General features: G+C 37.0%; 2 protein-coding genes across 2 annotated transcripts in view; one reads left to right on the forward strand and one right to left on the reverse strand.

Annotated features, from left to right (window-relative positions):
* Positions 1 to 16,670, reverse strand: part of GDA (guanine deaminase) — a 96,632-nt gene extending 79,962 nt beyond the window's left edge. The window contains exon 1 of the mRNA XM_049770966.1: positions 16,443 to 16,670. Coding sequence (XP_049626923.1) covers positions 16,443 to 16,565 — 123 coding nt within the window. The 5' untranslated portion in view covers positions 16,566 to 16,670. The remainder of the gene's footprint in view (positions 1 to 16,442) is intronic.
* The window catches only part of ABHD17B (abhydrolase domain containing 17B, depalmitoylase), a 584,428-nt gene that overhangs the window by 280,291 nt on the left and 284,104 nt on the right, over positions 1 to 20,033 (forward strand). The gene's annotated exons all lie outside the window — the stretch shown is intronic.

Consider the following 20,033-nt stretch of genomic DNA (forward strand, 5'->3'; position numbering starts at 1 on the left):
ATGAGGTGAATTTAGAGAGACAGAAAACAAAGTGTTTGCTGACACAGTCAGAGAAATAGTAAATAACTGCTTCATGGTTGATGAACTTTCTGAGGATCAACATAATGCTGCTTGCTATACAATAAACTGAATATAATAAAAGAAACCGAACTGTACACTCTAAAATTATATAACTTATATTAAATTATGAAAGTAAAAAGCTAACATCACAAAAAGTTACAAATTAAAGTAAAAATTCTTCACTTTCCAACTTTCCATTTCTACTTTATAAAAATTAATAATTTTGCTTTAATATTGCTTTCTGGAAATGTGTTTATGTGTGTATTTAAAGTATGGTGCATGGAGGAATTTTGGTGATCACACAACCCCATTTTTACTGTTCATTTAAGACCCTGTGGACCCTAATGTCTTTAAAAATCTAAAATAGTTTACTTGTAAATCTAGAATTCACCTTAATCTGGAATTATCATTTACTTGATTTCAGCCCTCAAAAACCTTTTTAAACTCACAAATCAATAGGCTGTCAAGAAACTGAAATTATACAATTGAATTTCAGGTGGATTTTACTAAGGAAGACTCATTCTCTCAAAGCAGTTTTTAGATATACTGTGATAGGACTGAAAAGAGAAATCATAGTAACTTATAGAAACAGGTGTCAAGGTGAGTTAATCTTAGCAGGACAAAGGTAAGAAAAGAAATGAAGGGGGGAATTTATTATAGTGACTTGGAGAAATAAAACATCAATAATTGTGCCATGAGAAAATAACTTTTCTTCTTTATTTTTAAATTTTGAAAGTGGTTTTTTGCATCACACCTTTACCCACTATATTATCTCACAAATTTTTTCTGCTATACTATTTCACCAGCCCCTAATAGTCAAAAGTGATTTTGACAAATAAAATCTCAATTGAAATATATTTAGGAGCCAAAGTGATAGCAAGTAGAGCACTTGTTTTGCACACAGCTGAGCTGAGTTCAATCCCTAAAACCCATTAATGACACCCTCAGCCCACCAGGAGTGATCCCTAAGAGCAGAGCCAGGAGTAAACTCAATTATATTTAAGGTGAACTATCTTTAATGTTAATAATTCAGGTGTGATAGTCAAAACAACAATGTTCTCTAAAAGAAAAAAGGGTAATATTTTAGAGGACTGGAAATAATGTTTAAGTGGCATGTAAAGTAAGATCTATTTCTCAATGATAGAAAATGTTTCAGGAGACATAACATTACTTTTAATCTTAAAGACTAACAATTTAATAGTAGTTTTAGTAACTGAGTATCTCAAAGCAAAGAACTACCAATGACATCCAGTAAAAGAAAGTTCACCAAATTTTCAGTCGCTGGATAATTATTTCAGTCTTAATTTTCTTGTCTATACAATAAGAGAAACAGTTTCACCTCTTTAAAACTGTCATGAGAATTACACTTTCTGAACTACTTGGCAAAGTAATTATAACATAATGGAATCAAACAAATGTTCAATATCATCTTTACTATTATTGCAATATAAATAGCAATGAACAATCTCTGTGAGGTTTTAACTCAGTCTCATGTGCAAGAAACAAATGCAATATAAGAAATTATTTCCCAAAACTTTTCTTGTTGACCATATTCTAATATTTTAATGCATAACTTCTTAATATAAAACATGTTACTAATAGTTAATCAATGAAAATTTTAAATCACAATATAAGCATGCCTTTAGAATTTGCTTTCAAAAGTTATTCAATAGATAAATAGCTTCTGAGGATTTACTTGGTACTTTTTTTATTCTCTTGGATGTATCAAGAAAGAATAAGACATGTTCTCCTTCCTATAGCAAAAGCTAAATATAAACACCAATGTGACAACTGGGACTTATGTGAAATCTTTTAGAATAGACTGAAACTAGATATATAGAGGTGTCATTAGCTACCCCCCCCCAAATGGCCTTAAATGTTTAGGACCAATGAACTTCCCAAGGGCATTATGTAGCCATAAAGTAAAAGTCATGTCCATTGTAGTCTTAAGGAAAATAAGCCATTTTCTTTTAAAGCTGGGGTCTTTAGACATGTTTCTTTTAACATATAGGGCTTGGAGAGATAGAGAGATAAAACACCTTTCTTGTATGTGATTTATCCCAGTTGGAATACAGAACCACATATGGTCCAGGGTGGGGATAGTAAAATAAAAACTGGACATTTAAAAAATTATTTTTCAAAATTGAAAAGAAGTTCCCTAAAAACAACATTGTCTTGCTCCCTAAATAAATAATAACCTACAAACATTAACTTTTGACATTATAAGATATAAATCTGGAGTGAGAGAGATAGCTTGTCTTGTGCACTACTGTCCTGGATTTAATCCCCAGCACCCCATGTGATCTCCTAAGCATTGCCATTAGTAAGTAATCCCTGAGCACAGAGCCAAGAATAAACCCTGAGTACTACCAGGTGTGGTCCCACCCCTCACTACAAAGAATTAAAGCTGGAGATGAATGAATTGCTTGAATCCAAACTTTCCCAGAAATCTTAAGTGAAAGTAAAATGATACCAATAGTTTACTTTTTTTTTTTTTTTTGGTTTTTGGGCCACACCCAGTAACGCTCAGGGGTTACTCCTGGCTATGTGCTCAGAAGTTGCTCCTGGCTTGGGGGACCATATGGGACACCGGGGGATCGAACCGTGGTCCGTTCAAGGCTAGCGCAGGCAAGGCAGGCACAATAGTTTACTTTCTAATCACTATGTGAGTAACAGCTCAAAACCCTTCCTTTTAATTTTGAGAAATATGTGTGTGTGTGTGTGTGTGATTAGTTCCCAAACTGGTACACAATACACAATGCATTTTATTATATTAATCATGAAAAACATAAAGTTTTTCATAAAGACTATACCAGTTTAAGTAAATACTATACCAGTGAAGTTGCTCTGTGTGAGGTACAAGATTAGATAATATCTAAATCCATTCGATGTCATTTACTCTCTTGAAATTTGATGAAATTAAGAACCATATTCACAGAAAAATCTATGTCTAAATATTACAACAATCAAAAGAGTGATAGGAGAAATAATAGTGAATAGTTAAAAATATTCTAAAAAGAATATAACTAAAGTCATATCTACCAGAAACACTTCAAAACCACTCTCTCAAGGCATATGCAGATCTCCTTAAATAGTTTTGTAAATAAATATTTATTCATATTATTTAGGTAAGGGCAATAGACATAGTTTTGCTTTGATTGGGGATGTTTGTAGCAGTGGGAAAGAAGAATGTGGTTTGGGAGTTCTTGCGACTTGTGCTTAAGTATTTGTTTAAAAGTATTTGTTTAAAGTATTTGCTTTAAAAAATATATTTGGGGCTACATGCAGCACGAAGCTGGCCATCTCAGGAAGAGAGGATGGGTCAAATCCCCAATCTGCCGAAGCCACACTTGCTGCCTCCATCTCCCAGCATCACCGTTTCCCCAATGGCACTGCCTCATCACTGCTCTGTGATTCCATGTAAGGATGCCAATCTGACCATATTTCAAGTATACCAGTTGTTGAGGGAACTTTCTTTTTATTTTGGAATGAGTTGGGAAACCTTCCTCCATAACGTCCTTTTCCCAGGAAAACCTGGCAGCTGTAACCACCTCCACAAACAGTTGCCAAGTTTTAACTGGACCTTCTTCCAGAAAGTCCTGGAGCTCAGTATATGCCCCTAAAATTCATAGTATCATAGCTTTGAATTTCTGGACAGCTTCATTTGTTCGATGCTGTCATCCCTAAAACAACACCCCAATTTAACAGACTGGATACATAACAAGGGCTTACTAAACCTTCTGCCATTGTATGAATGACTTCATTGGTGATACAATAGTTTTCACAAATAATCTTGCTACTCTACTTTTTCTTTTTTTCTTTCTTTTTTCTCTTCTCCTCCATCTTATTATTTTCTCTCCAATTTTTTTCATTAACTTTGCTTTCACTTATCTGGAAACAAATATATTGTGATTAACTATGTCAACTATGTGATGCATTTTTAAATAAATAAAATTAAATTAAAAATATTTGGGGGGCCACACCAGGTATTGCTCAGGACTCACTCTTGACTCATTTCTGGTCAGGTTTGGAAGACCATATTGGATACTGGAGATCAAATTTGAATCAGCTTCACAAAGCCAACACCTTACCTACTGTATTATCTCTTTAGATTGGATTTTTAAGGGTACTAAACAACCAAGCATGAAAACAGACTTTGTTTTTAAAGAAATAAGCCAAAAGTGCAAGACAAAAATACAAAGAAACTGATGGCACAGTTTCAACAAGGAAAAAATAACAGAAGATGAATAATAGCATATATTGGAATTGGCTGCAGTATAAAGATGTATTTATTATCTAGAATTCAAAAGCAAAGCAGAGCAGGCAGCAGGCAGGGCTTAAGTGACTGAAATGACAAAACCCAGAGAGAATATTAATGGGTTCATATTCAGTCACAAAAATCTATTTCAGTATAGTGTATGTTTCATTTTAAAGTTTCAAAATAGTACAATTTCCAGTACATTGATTAGAATATGCTGCTTCTAAGTCCATGGCTTATCACAGAATTCCATTTGCATAATTACATATATTGGATATAGTAAGTATTCAATATTTTAGAGTGATTAAATGATAGGTAGTTCAATCTAAAATTGCAATAAAAATAATCTTATATTTATAAAACCCTAAAAGACATATTTTCAAGGAAAAGTAAATTTAATCAATAAAACTAACAACCTATGAGTATGACCTACATCTTTCAAAATGAAATTAATTAAGATGAGGTGCGATATATAATTATATATGTTATGTAATTATAATTGGAAAAGAAGTTAAACTACTACTATTTATAAATAAAATTATAATATACATAGAAAATTCTAAACTCCAAAGACTCCACTAAAATGACTCCTAGAATAAAATAAACCAGATAGCAAAGTAAAGGATATAAAAATCAGTAAAATATGTTGCATTCAATTTTCTTTGTCAAAAAAGAGAAAAGTAAGAAATGTAAAACACAACTTTATATAAAACAGTGTTCAAAACATGAAATAAGTAAGAGAGCAAGGCAGGGTGGAAGAGCAACAGGACAGATTGGTGCTGGTAAGAGTGCACTGGTGAAGGATGGTGTACATTGTATGACTAAAACCCAACAATGAGCAATTTTCTAACCACGAAGCTTAAATGGGCATCAATTTGATAGTAGTAAATGCTCTTGGAACTTTGGCACTGGTTGCGCTTTGATAGACATTTATTGAGATATGTAGTCATACACATGTGTGAAGTAAGATAATTTTTTTGTTTGGGGAAATGACTTTTGGGGGGGCATAGGATTTTTTGTTTTTGCTTGGTTTTGTTTTTGTTTTGGGGTCACACGTGGAGATGATCAAAGGTTATACTCAGAAATTACCTCTGATAATTGCCAGGGATCAAATAGGGGCTGACCGCGTGCAAAACAGGCACTTGACCTGCTGTACTTTTGCTCCAGACCCATTAAATAGTTTACATATAAAAACAAGAGAGTAGACAAAGAGAGAAATGCTCTAAGAGAGAGCACAGGCTTTTCTAGAGTGGGAAAGGCAAAAAGAGATAGTATTTAAGGAAGAATATGGCCTGATGAAATTAAATCTGCAGCCATTTACTTAAAACTTATGTAGTATGGTCAGTTGACCATAATAAGGTCAGGAAATAGTACAGGTGGTAGGTACATTCTAGGTGTATCAGTCCAGTAAGATTTCTAATCCCATTTGTCACCTAAGCATTACTGGGTATATCCCTAGATGTCCTCAACTACCAGAGAGATGGACTGGGAATACCCAGAACTACATGGTTCATGCACCATGACTTCCTTGGGCTCTTACATTGAGTCAATCACTGTCCCAGAAGCCTGAGAATTCACAATAGGGCTCCTAAGCATCCTGAGAATACTTAGGAGACCCACCAAATAATAAAGTAAAATCTTTCATATGGCTTCTTTTACATAGCATACATGAGTTCTTTGTTATGCATCATATTCAGCACACTGCTTTGCCTTAAATAAATATGATAAAGTTGAAGTGTCTTAACGTAAATAGACTTTTTTTTCATCCTTGTATTATGAAGCATCAGAACCTCTGGGAAAGAATACAAACCTAGGAAATGTGATGAGCATGACTGTAGATCTCTTTATGTCGTTGTTATTTTGTTTTGGGGCCACACCCGGTGATGCTCAGTGTTACTCCTGACTCTGCTCAGAAATCACTCTTGGCAGGCTCAGGTGACCATATGCAATGCTGGGGATTGAATTTGGGTCGACTGTGTGCAAAGCAAATGTCCTCCCAACTGTGCTCCAGCCCCAGGTGTAAACTTTATTCTGAACCCAAGTCAGATAATTTTGAAACCCCATTTTCTTACTTGAAAAAACATGGAAAATGATAAAGAAGATCATGCTGATGCATCATGTACCTGTATCTGGCACAATTTCTAACATGTAAAAATATAACATTTAATATAACATAATATATAAATATAGCATTTATAAGTAAATTTAAAATATATAAATACATTTATAAATATTATATGACATAATAAATATAAAATATATCTTCTGTCTCCACTTCACTTCCCACTTGTCAAAAAATTTCAATCAATTTAATGAGAACATTCCACAAATTCAAAATGTATATTTTATTTTCATCACATAAAAAATAACAATAGCTGATCTTTATGGAGCAATGATTATGTGGCAAGTGCCTTTTGTATACTATCATTGTTGTTTCACAGGTCTTTCTGGATACTAATATTTCCACATTTTATACAGAAGGTTTCTAAGGTTCAGAGATTTTGGTAAATGTGTACAAGTTGCAGAGTAAAAATTTCAATTCACATTGTCTGATTCCAAAAGTCCTGTCCTTAACTCCTGGGAAAGTATTGATTTGAGAACATGTGCAAGGTCTTATGGAGAAAATCTTGTTCTAATTGTGAGAGAGTGAGCAGAGAATTCTTTGGGAATAGGAACCCGACCTTGAAGGAAAAGCAGCATTTCATATTGGTAATTAAAAATGAGTATTAAAAAGGATTTTTTTCCATGCTGGGAAATTGAGAAGAAGAAAGAAGTATAAAAGGATATGATGTGCTGGGAAACAAAAATGAACATGTATTGGAAACTCTTAGTTTATGGGGATATCATGATCTGAGCCCATTATGGCAACACCAATTCTCATTTGTTTGAGGAAAGAATAGAGGAGGAGGAACTTTTAAACATCAGGGTAGGGATAAACCTACAATTTTACAATGTCTTGAAGGGGCATTCAGACCAATGACTGCAAAAGAGAAGGGGCTGATACTACACATGCTCTGAGAAAGCAACCATCAGAAATGTGTCAGAAGTAATAGAACAGAGGTGGAGGTGCTGGAGCGATAGTAGGACTGGTAGGATGCTAGCCTTGCACAAGGCCTAGCCAGGCTAATTTCCTGGCATCCCATATGGTTCCCCTGAGCCCACAAGGAGTAATCCTTGAATGCAAAGACAGCAGTAAACGTTGAGCACTGCCGGGTGTGACCCAAACACTCACACTCACCCCAACACCAAAAAAAAAAAAAAAAATAGGACCAAAGAGATAGCACAAAGGTTATGACACTTGACTTGAATACACTCAACTCAGATATGATCCTAGACACAATATCCATTCCCCAGTAAGGACTAATCCTGTAGCAAAGAGCAAGAATAAACCCTGAGAATTGATCATCAAATGTGGTCCCCAAATAGACACACATATCATAGAAGGGTGAAAAGAAAGCAAATATGAGTCTAATTTTCTTTTTCTAATTTTTATTAAGGCACAGTGAGTTATAGTAATTATTAATAGGTTCATGCAGACTGTTCTAACACCACAGCCATCACCTGAGTGAGAGCTTCCTCCACCAGTGATCTGAGGACTACTCCCAGCCACTGTTGGGTTATACCTTATTTTACCTAAAACAAAGTTTAACCCTGGTTTCTTTGTACTTGTTTGTTTACAACTTGGTTTCACCCAAAATAAAGATTGTCTTATTTATAAACCTGGGTGTGTTTACTGCCCCACCCAGGGGTGATCTCTGTACTCAATAAAAAACAACAACAACAACAACAACAACAACAACAACAAGGGTAGTTCTGGCAAGCAGCAGGGGCTCCATATTAGGTAGAAAACTGCCAAACTACACATGTTTTTACCATTAGCCTGGTTTAGATTATTTCATGTGCACTCTGATTCAGACTCGTTCACCTGGGGCTGGATATCAGCAAGTGGGGTTTTGCAATCCACTACAACCCCCCCCCCCCACACACACACACATACACACTATCCCTGGATAAATTCAGTTTTATAAGCCAGTTCTTAGGTTGTTTTTCATCATCTGTTATGGCCTCACTAAGTTTCTTTATCACCCACATCAGAAAGAAAACATTCTGTACTTCTCTTTTATCCTGAAAAATTTCATTTAGCATAATATCCTCCAACTTTTAGTTTAAAAGTTTTTCTTTTAGTTGAATAGTAACTGTGTGCATTACATTTGTGGGGGGGCCCCACATCCAGCCATGCTCAGGCATTACTCCTGACTGTGCTCAGGGGTTTCTTGGTGGTGCTCAGGTGTCTATATGGGATACTGGGGAATAGAATTCAGGTCAGACACATGCAAGGGAAACCCGCTGTGCTCTGGCTCTAACCATTTGTTACATTTTTGAGCCACAACCTGATATGGCTCAAACACAGGGGAAAAAAAATCTTTTTTTCTTTTTGACTTTTTTGAGTTATAATTGGTTGTGCTCAGGATTTACTCTGGGCTTGTGTTTAAGGATCATTCCTAGTGGGGCCCAAGGAACCACATGTAGTGTCATGGATTAAACATGGGTCTGTTGTATACAAGGCAAAACTCCTTACCCATCGTATTAAATTCCCAACTCTGTTCCACAATTTCTAAATTAATTTATTCTTTCATGGACATGATTGTTTCCAGAGTTTGGCTATTGTAAATAGAATTGCAACGAACAGAGGTATAGTCTATTTTGAAATAGTCTTTTGAAATAGTAATTTTGGTCTCTTGTAGGTGCTGAGAAATGGAATTATTGTCTATCAAATGAAAATGAACATATTTTTTATCTTGGAAAATAAATATATTGTTTTCCAAAGTAGTTGAACCAGTCAACAGTTCCACCAACAGAGGATGAGGGTTCCTTTGCCCCATATGCCTGCCAGCAACTGGTATTTCTATTCTTTTAAATGGGCACCAGTCTCTTCTTAAGTGAGCTGATTCTTCATTGTTTATTTGATTTTGGTTTTCCTGATGATGATGACAGAGCCCTTTTTCAAATACCGAATAGTCATCTTATATCTTCTCAGAGGAAATATTTGTTCAACTCTCCTCCACATTTTACGATGAGGTTTTTGTTGTTGTCATCAATGTTGTTAAGTTTTATAAGTGCTTTATATATCTTGAATATTAACTCTTTGTCAGATGAATGGTGAACAATATTTTCTCCCAGTCTATAGTTTCTTTTTATTTTAGTCATCACTCTTTTGCAGCACATAAGTTCTTTAATTATGTCATTTCATTTATTTATTTATTTATTTGTATCTACTTGCTTGTCCAATTTAAAAAAAGGTTTTAAATACAATTCATGGAATCATGAAATCTAATTCATTTTAAGTTGACTTATGTGTTGTGTGAGATAGGGGCCTCAGTCTACTTATTTTACATGTGGCTGGCATTTGTTTAATGGCTTTTTTGGGGTTCTACATCATATTCCTAAATACTCTGTCAAAAATAAACTGTCCATATACCTGAAGGTCTGTCTCTGAACTCTCAGTATTATTCCACTGGCCTGAGTGTCTATCCTTATTCCAGTACCATAATCTTATTACTACAGCTTTAAAGTATAATTTAAAATTGGAGGAGGGAAAGCTTCTCATAGTGTTGCTTTGGCCATGGGGGGGGGCAGTTATAACTCTATATAAATTTTTTTGTTTGTTTTTTGGGGCCACACCCGTTTGATGCTCAGAGGTTACTACTGGCTAAGCGCTCAGAAACTGCCCCTGGCTTGGGAAGACCATAAGGACGCCAGGGGATCGAACCGCGGTCCTTCCTTGGCTAGCGCTTGCAAGGCAGACACCTTACCTCTAGCGCCACCTCTCCAGCCCCACTCCCTATAAATTTTAACAGCATTTGACCAATGTCTCTAAAGAAAAGCTGTCATGGGTAATTTTATAAGAGTTGTAATTTCGTCTGTATAGTGCTTTGGGAAAAGGATGGTCAGTTAGACTATAATAATAATCCTTATTCTTAAACAAAGGTTATGTTTCCATTTTCTGTATTTTCTCTATCTTTTAGCAGGAAGGCTAATATTTTTGTTTATTTTATTTATTTATTATTATTACTCTTTTTTTGACCACACATGGCAGCATTCAGGGCTTATTACTGGCTCTGTGCTCAGAAATCACTTTTAGCAGTGCATAAGGGAAATATGAAATGACAGGGATCGATTCTCAGTCAGCCGTGTGTAAAGAAAATGCCCTACCAGCTGTGCTATTGCTCTGACCCCCATAGTGAAGCTAATATTTTAAGCAAGAGACACTAAAAGGGGTCAATAACAATAGAAAGTGGTACGCTCCGAGAAAAGTCAGAGAGAAATCGACTGGGTTTGGCTAATGATAAGTGTGGCTGTAAAGGTACTTATATCTTGTGATCAATATGAATACATAAATGGGTAAAAGGGAAGGCATAGAGCATTATTTTGAAAACTCATAATTTCTGAAAGAGAAGTGTAGTAGATATATAGAGTGAGTCATCTTTTATAGAACTATCGGCAATAACCACCTATCATTTCATAAAGACTAGAGGTAGGTTTATAGTGCTCAATAAGCACATTCTTTATATAGAAAAACCTCTGGTTCAATTCGCAGCAATGCATGATCCAGAATGGCCTATCAGCAGTGACTCCCAAGCACCAAACCAGGAGTAGCTTCTGAACACCACCAGGTATGTCCACTTTCCCAAAATATCTGAAAGTGGTAACCATTTCAGAAATAGATAGTTCTTTAGTGATGTCATTAATGAACATATTTCATGATATTCCAAGAAGGACTGAATGCACCCTTTGAAAACCTTTTTAAATTTCTCTCCCTACTCTCAGCATCTACAATAGCAACACTTCCCAAATGAGATCATCAAAAAAGGGAAAGATTTCATTTTCCGTATTTGTATTTAAGAGGAAAATATTTCTCAGAAACTTCTGACCAGACTTTATTCTAGCTAGTATGCTTCACTAGCAACTCTGGGGAACTAGAAACAGCTTTGTAGAAATGGGCAGTAGAATTATGATTAGCATGATCGGCTTGATTTATGATGTATTCATGTGTCAGTTAATTGATAGGCTGATCAAATTCACAAGTTGTGAAAAGGAAAACAGATTGTGGATCTTGAGTGGGTAAGCAAGAGTGTCTGCCATGAGCATTGTTAGCAATGCATTGTTAAAATTTCCTTCCAGAGAATGGGAATTGGCAATTTTAGAAAAGATGTTAGTCCAAATAACTATTTCAAGACTACAGGATAGATTCCAGAGGACTATCACACATGCCTTGAGAGAAATGAATTAGGGAGCTGGAAAGATAGCAGCAGGTAAAGAACTTGCCTTGCAAGCAGCTAACCTGGGTCTAATCCCTGGCACTCCATATGGTCCCCTGAACACCACCAGGAGGAATCCCTAAGTGCAGACAGGAGTAAGCCCTGAGCACCAGCAGGTGTGGCTCAAAATAAAACATTTTTTAAAAAACTCTGGGGCACGAATTTAAATCCCTAGTATTCCACTTACGATTAGCATAATCCAGTCTGTTCTGTTTTGAGTATGGCAATGTGTGAAAACTTCAAAATGAGGCATAATTTCCCATTAGAATCACAATTAAAAATAGGTACAAGCTCTGTTGAGAATCATGATGACCCCAAAAGAGCACCAGAACCATAATTTGTGTTCCCCAACTGAAAAAAGCAAGCCCAAATGAACACTTATAAAAATAATACAACAAAGTAGTGCAAACTTCAGTAAGTACAACAGCCAAGTATAGAAGCACCACAATCTAATGTGTACATGTGGTGAGCACAACAGCAAAAGATATCGGAGCATCTCATAGACCCAGCATTTTGGCTCCTGGGAATATACCCTAGAGACCTAAAAAACATAATGCAGAAAACGCACCTGCATCCCTATGTTTATTGCAGTAACAGTCACAATAGCCATAATTTAGAAACAAGAACTAATAAGAAAATAAGAAACTTTAGAAACTAAGAACTAATAAGTGAATAAAAAAAACTATGTTATCTGTATAGTGCTTTGGAAAAAAATGATTATTTATACTATATTAAACCATGAGAAGAGGTTGTGTTTCTGTTTCTTTATGTTTTCTCTTTCTTATTCTTTTAGTAGTGAGAGTAATATTTTAATCAAGAGACACTGAATGGCTGAGCAGGATCAGTAGCAGTAACTCACAATGGAATATACAGCTATTAGGAAAAAATGAAGTAATGAGAGTTGCTTATATAGGGAGAGATATGGAGAATATTATGTTGAGTGAAAAAAGTCAGAGGGAGAGACATAGACACATGTCTATGATTGCATTCATTTATGAGATCTTAAGAAATAAATATAGTATGGTAATAATATCCAAAGATAATAGAGATAATAGCCAGGAGGAATAGTCTACAGTAGAAAGTTTGCCATAAAGAGGTGAGGGGTGCAGTTAAGACAGAAAAGAGACCACTATGACAATGATAGTTGGGAATGATCACTCTGGACAAGAACTGGGTGCTGAAAAAAGATAAAGTGATCTGAAGGTTACCCCTTCAGTTTTGCAAACCATAGAGCCTAAAAAGAAAAAAGGAAAAGGAGAGAGAAGGAGAAGTCTGCCATGAGGCAAATGTGAGAAATGAGTGGGAGAAAAATAGAACATTAGTAGCCAGAAATGTGCACTAATGAAAGGAAGGGTATTTTATGACTGAAACTCAATCATGAACCAGTTTGTAACTGTGTACCTCACAATACTTCAATTTAAAATTTGAAATAAATAAAATCAAGTCTTAACTCCTATAGGAAAGGTGCAAATTCTTTAACCTTAGAGACAATTTCTCAATGCAGTATAATATATTTGAGAGGCAACCTGTTACAATAAAAGAAAATGCAGGACTTTGTTGCATGTTAATAGAAAACTCTACTATACCCCTAAATATTCATATCTCAGAACAGAGCTCAAGATGTTCCCCATCTGTAAAAGGGAATATTACACCAGAGTTGTATCTCTGTGTTCAGTGACATAAGCAGTGAAGCTATACAGGTGGAATCTGGAAATACTCCACACACATATATACTCCATACACCCCTCCCACACAGTTCATCCCAAGCTCTGTGTTTCTTCACTTTTTAGTCAGCTCAGGGGACACCATTTGGAAATATGAAGAGTACTGCAGTTTACAACAAGTTAAGTATTTGCTAGAAGCAGAGGGGCAGAAAGGAGCAGAATATTCTGGGTCAAGTATCTACTGAGTACTACACATTTTCAGAAATTATCGCATTTAATGCTTTGCAAAGGCATTGTGTCTTCCTACAAATGAGGAAGATCTGAAAGCTTAAGGATTGTATCCATGGTCTCAGAGCAGGAAATAGTGTAAACCGCATTTACTATTTTCTTTTTCATTTTTTGCAGTGCCAGACAGCAAAGCCAGGGCCTCAGACTTGCAAGGATTTTGCTCTACTACCCCCATCTTGGAGCTCAGATTTGAACACAAGTCTCTATTTTTCAAGCACTTGTTCCTGCCACATCAAGACACTACCTCTTAGGTGATTGTTTACTCAGTCTTGCTTCCAGATAATTAATTTTGCAATAAAATATCCAAGGCATTTTTATGTGTCTTTAAAGTTAACCTGGCCTTGCAGTGTGTGGGAAGAATTAGGCAATGAATTAGGTTATTTTGTGAGTACACAGAGTTTCGGGATTAATTAAACATCTACAAATGAATTCTACCTGCTGGAAACTTGCTTTTCAAAAATGACATGCCATTAAAGTAGAAATATCATCTCTGAAATCAAAATGCCCAATACTAAAATGTGGATTGAAGAACATTTTTAATTAGTCAATTCTGAATTTTCTTTCATTGAGGAATTTAAAATGCCATTATGATTTTAGATCTAAATAAAATCACATGCAATTAAGAGTGTGATTTGAAAGAGAAAGGAGGCCAAAGGAAATCATATGGCCTGGGCTTGAAACAAAGAACTGATTACTAACACTTTACACAATTGACTTCATCACACATCTTATAAACTGTGTTTGCCAGAAGTCTGTGTAGTCCAAAACTATCTATGTCCTAGTCCCCAGAGATCTCTGTTGGAACACTGCTTTCTGGAGACCACACCAAGTCTGTGAATTGAGATTCTTGGAGAATGATTCCCCAGAATTGGCATTTTAATAGGAACCCTTATATTTTTTCTGTTAGACCCCAAAATTTATCAGAATATCCCAGAATAGCTTTAGTTCTCTAAAATGTAAAAAATCACGAAGAGTAACCATAATTATATATTTATTCCATGGAGACATAATCTTATTTTTAACATCTTAGAAATGTATACATAAAATATTTAGTTCTGCAATCTCAAATGGGTGGCATTCCACTTTCAACATGGAGAAAATGAAGTGTCAAGATTGTAAAAATACATAACATAAGAATACATATATAATATCTCCATCATTTATGACATGGCCTCCTTTTATATAGTTAGGAATCAACTACCTTGCACTAAGGAGTACAACAGTGAGCAATTATCAATTGACTGACTCGGGAGCTTTAGAGTATAAATTGAGCCACTTGACTAAACTCACCTTTGTATTAATAGTAAATTTTTTTATGGGGTGGAAGGAGGGGAAGAGAATGTTTCCTAAATTTGTAACTTCAGTTAGCTCCTTAGTTAGAAATAGTTGCCTTGACTCAGCTACTAATTGCATGTTCTCAGGACACTCGTTTGTTCTTTTGTACAATCTCCAGGAAAGGTAATTTGGGGGATAAATTACTTCCATTTCTTACTTCTAGTTAAAACCAGCCTTTAAATCTACTTTCTCCTTGTTATTCTGCTCTGGATATGCAAAATTAATTTTCTTGAAAGAATCCTCAGAGTTGAAACATCCTTAATGATTAGGCAAACACCACTCACTCATCTTCCCCTCAGCTCAGCAATCTTTTTTTACTCTGTTGCACCGGACTGGTCCCAAGTTTAAGGGTTCTCAGAAACCTGAGGGGAAGGTACAGAGAACAATGATTCGTGATTCATCAGCTTCAGGGATTATTGGAGTTTCTCCATCGGAGGAAGCTCTGAGAGTTGAATCACCTTGGAAACATAACAGCAGGCTCCCTGAATATTCGCTGGGGGGGGGGCGGGGGGGATGTGTGTGTGTGTGATTTTTTTTAAAGCACCATAAGAAGATAAGGTTTAGTTGCCCCAAATGTAAAGAGTCACGATTCACAGTTGTAACTGCCAGGGAAGTTTCTTTAGCCCGGAATTGTATTGTCAAGCCAACAAGTGACAAATAAGCATACTTTTGATAACCAGAGTGGTAGCTAAGAAAACACTAAAATATATCCCATCTCCATCTTTTTTTTCTTCTAAAAATGGAAGGGCTTTCACTTCTCAAACTCGTAAGACTATCGTTGCTACAGTTCCCCACAGAGTGTAAGGAACAGGAAATATAAGATACCAAGGCACCATGTCGTTTGGTTACTTTGGTAACCAGAAATCTGGATTTTGGAAAGGAAAAGGTGGAAGATACACTGATAGGAGACATTTTGCACCTTAAAATGGAAAGACTTGCTTTGATGCAAACGGTTATGGGTGTGTGTGGGAGGGGGCATAATTTGTCCCACACACATATAAATTGGAATTTATATCGTCTAAATCCTTAGTATATTGTCCGATAGAATGATCAAATGAATGAAACAGTGTATTTCTTATTCTATGGGATGAAAGAGCTAAATATTCCAATGCCTCCCCTTCTGTTATTTCCTTCCTATTAATTGAGATTCTCGGAGCCTCTAGTTTATGCCAGACATTGGGATTACAGAGATGAATGAAGCAATGTCCTATTTTATGAAGAGTCTCCGGAGATTGGGCAAGGAGCGGGAAAAGCAGAGAACCCGGCCCTCCCAGCAACCTGGACACATGTGGGGCCCACTGGGGTGTGAGTGCTGTCCTGGGGTTCTACCCGGTCAGGCCACAGACCCAGCGCCAGTTTCCCCTCTCCCATTTCCCAGTGCTGAAGACTCAAGTTCAACTCCGCTCCGCCGCTGCAGTCAGAGCCACCTGAGGCTCACCGGGGCACCGCGCCCCGTCTCTGCCCAAACCTGCCCTTCCACCCGCCCGTCGAGGTGCGCGATCCCCGGCGCCCGCTTACTTGGCCGCTGTCGCTCACTCCCAGGAGATGGTCTCGCAGCACCTGCATCGGGCAGGTCCAGGTGGAGTGAACGAACGTCCCTCGGAAGATGTGCCCTAGGGGCGGCGTGCGAGCGGCACACATGCCTGCAGGACAGCGCACCGTGGGCTCCGCGGACCTAAGCAGGGCGCACTGGGCTGGGATGCGGCGAGGTCTGGGGCGACGGCGGGAGGCTGCTGAGCGGGCACCGGCGGGCCTCGGCTCGGTCTTGCCCCTCTTCCCCGGGAGATCGCCTGCCCCCTGCAGACCGCGCCCAGGGGCTGGCTTCCTGCCTTCGAGATGCCAATAGGATTTCTCTCCTGGGAGTTAGCTCTTGGCTCCCGCGGGGTGTGGTCTCTCTCTCCTCCCCTACGTTGCTGATGTTTTAACTCTTTTGAGTTTCCCAAATCACCAGTCAGTAGTTGCAGTTCTTTTAATGCACGGCAATTGAGTTACCTGGCTGGGAAGCCGGCGATGAAGCAAAGAATGGGAATATTTAGGATGCCAGTCCCTGGACCTAAAATTTACTTTTGCTCCTTAAACTCTGCCACCTTTATTCAGTTGGCAGCCCTGGAGTTGCAATGCTTTCTCTGCCCTTTAAACTCTGGGCTTTTGGTGGCCAAACCCTGGACCTTTGCAACCTGTGGCACCATAATGAACTGGCACCAGAACAGGAACAGGGGAAAGGTCACTAGCCTAACCTTATCGACCAGTTTCATTTTCAGCTTTTGTGGCTGCAGATGTTGCTGGCACTTTTGGCTTTGAGGTCTGAAAGCACATCCTACAGAATATCTGAGCGACCTATCACTGGAAGTTAATCTGAACCCCAAAGACCCTTTCTTCAAAAACTTTAGGACTAATATTTGACCCCATGACCATTCACAACCAATTCCAATTTAAATTTGCTCATCCCCCAAACAAGTAACTCTACCAGTCTTTTCTCCAGTTGTTCTAGATAGGAACTGGGAAAAGGGCCTGGTGTGGTGAAGACAGTGAGGGAGAAGTAAGTACTTTATGGTTTGGGGTCTGATTTCAAGGTGGACTTTTGTGCATGGTGTTTGATGGAGGACCGCATTTGCTTTTTTGTGTGTGGCTGACCAGTTGTACCAATAGCACTCATTGAAGAGGCTTTCCTTGCTCCATTTTGGGTTTCTTGCCCCTTTATCAAAGATTAATTGATTGTATATCTGGGGGACATTCTCTGAATATTCGTCTATTCCATTGATCTGAGGGTGTGTCTTTATTCCAATACCATGCTGCTTTAATAACTATTGACTTGTAGTACAATTTAAAGTTGGGGAAAGTAATGCTTCCCATCTTCTTTTCCCTAAAGGTTGCTTTAGCTATTTGTGGTTGTTTGTGGTTCCAAATAAATTTTAGGAGTGTTTGATTCACTTCTTCAAAGAATATCATAGGTATCATTGGAGGAATTTCACTCAATCTGTACAGTGGTTTGGGGAGTAACTTGTCATCTTAATGATGTTAATCCTCCCAGTCTATGAACCAGGTATATATTCGCATTTCCTTGTGCCTCTTTTATTTCTTGAAGCAGTGTTTTATCATTTTATTTGTATAGGTCATTCACTACTTTAGTCAAATTGACCCCAAGGTATTTGAGTATCTGTGACACTATTTTAAATGGGATTTTTAATATCCATGTCTTCTCTATCACTATTTGTGTATAAGAACATTTTTGAATGTTAATACTGTAGCCTGCTACTTTGCTATATGAATGTATTCTTTCTAGAAAATTTTGATAAAGTCTTTAGGGTTTTCTAAATATAGTAACAAGTCATCTTCAAACAGTGAGAGCTTGATTTCTTTCTTTTCTATCTAGATGCTTCTGGTATCTTTTACTTGCCTAATTGCTATTGCAAGTATGTACAATACTATATTGATTGAATTGGAGTAGGGAGATGGGGGCAATCTTGCCTTGTGACAGATCTTAGGGGAAAAACTTTCAGCTTTTCCTCATTGAGTATAATATTTGCCATTGTTTTGTGGTAGATGGCCTTGACTATATTGAGAAAAGCTCCTTCCATTCACATCATGTTGAGTTTTTATTATAAATGCATGTTGAATGCTTTCTCTGCATTTATTGTTATGATCATATGGTTTTTATTTTTCTTTTGTTTTGTGTCATAGTGTTTCTGAAAATAGTCTATGATTACTCTATGAATCTCTGTAGTACCTGTAGTAGTCTTCTACTTTTCTTTTCTAATTTGATTTATTAAGTTGCTCTTTCTTCCTTTTTTTTTTTTTTTGTGAGTTTTGCTAGTGGTTTATCAATCTTGTTGTTTTTTTTTTCCAAGAATCAACTTTTGCTTTCATTGATTTTTTAAATTGTTCTTTGGTTTTCCACTTCATTAATTTCTACTCTACACTTTGTTATTTCCCTCTACCTGCATATTTTTGGTTCATTTTGATCACTTTCTAATTTACTTTTTCTTTTTCTTTTTTTGTTTTTGGGCTACACCCAGCTGTCTGCTCAGAAATAGCTCCTGGCAGGCACAGAGGACCACATGGGACACCGGGATTCGAACCAACCACCTTTGGTCCTGGATCGGCTGCTTGCAAGGCAAATGCCACTGTGCTATTTCTCCGGGCCCCACTTTCTAATTTTCTAAGTTGTGTCATTAAGTTACTTATGTAGGCCTCTTCTTCCCTCCTAATGTGTACTTGTAAAGTTATCATTAGTATTGCTTTTACTGTGTCCCACAAATTCTAGTAATTTGTTTCTTCATTTGCATTTGTTTGCAGGAATCTTTTGAGTTCCTCTTTGATTTCATCTCTGTCCCACTGATTGTCCAGTAGTGAATTGTTCAATTTTCAGGCATTTCTTCTGTATCCTTTTGTAGTTCACTTCTAATTTAAATGCCTTGTAATCTGAGAAGTTAGTTTGTACAATTTCTAACCTTTTGACTTTATTTGATGTATGTTTTATGGGCCAGCTTGTCGTCTATCCTGGAGAATGACTCATGTGCACTGGAGAAGAATGTGTATCCGGTTTTCTGGGGTGGAGAGCCCATTTCTTCCATTTCTCCCTTTTAGAGCTAGTATATTCTTCTTAAGTTTCATCCTGATTGATGTATCAAGGGGTGACATGGCAGTGTTGAGGTCTACCACTATAATTGAGTTGCTATAGATGTATTCTTTTATATTTATCAATAATTTTTAAAATATTTTGCTGATCCTTGGATGCATATATGTTTAGGAGTGTGATTCGTTCCTATTGTACATAAACCTTGGTTATTACAAAATGTCCACTTTTGTCCCTTATAATTTTCTTAAGTCTAAAGTTTGTGTCATCTGATATTAATATGGCCACTCCAGCTTTTTTAAGGGGATTATTTGCTTGAATGATTGTCCTCCAACCTTTGATTTTAAAAATATGATTTTTCTGACTATTTAGATGTGTTTCTTGTAGGCAGTTGAATGTTGGATTCAACTTTTTTGTGTCTCTTAACTAGTGCATGTAATCCATTGACATTGAGAGAGATAATTGTCATGATATTTAGTGTCATCTTTTTGTAGGTGTTTGGTGTGTCTGTGGTCTGTCTTGTCTTAAAGTAG

Source organism: Suncus etruscus, chromosome 3 (genome assembly GCF_024139225.1).
Source record: "Suncus etruscus isolate mSunEtr1 chromosome 3, mSunEtr1.pri.cur, whole genome shotgun sequence".
Classification (NCBI taxonomy): Eukaryota; Metazoa; Chordata; class Mammalia; order Eulipotyphla; family Soricidae; genus Suncus; species Suncus etruscus.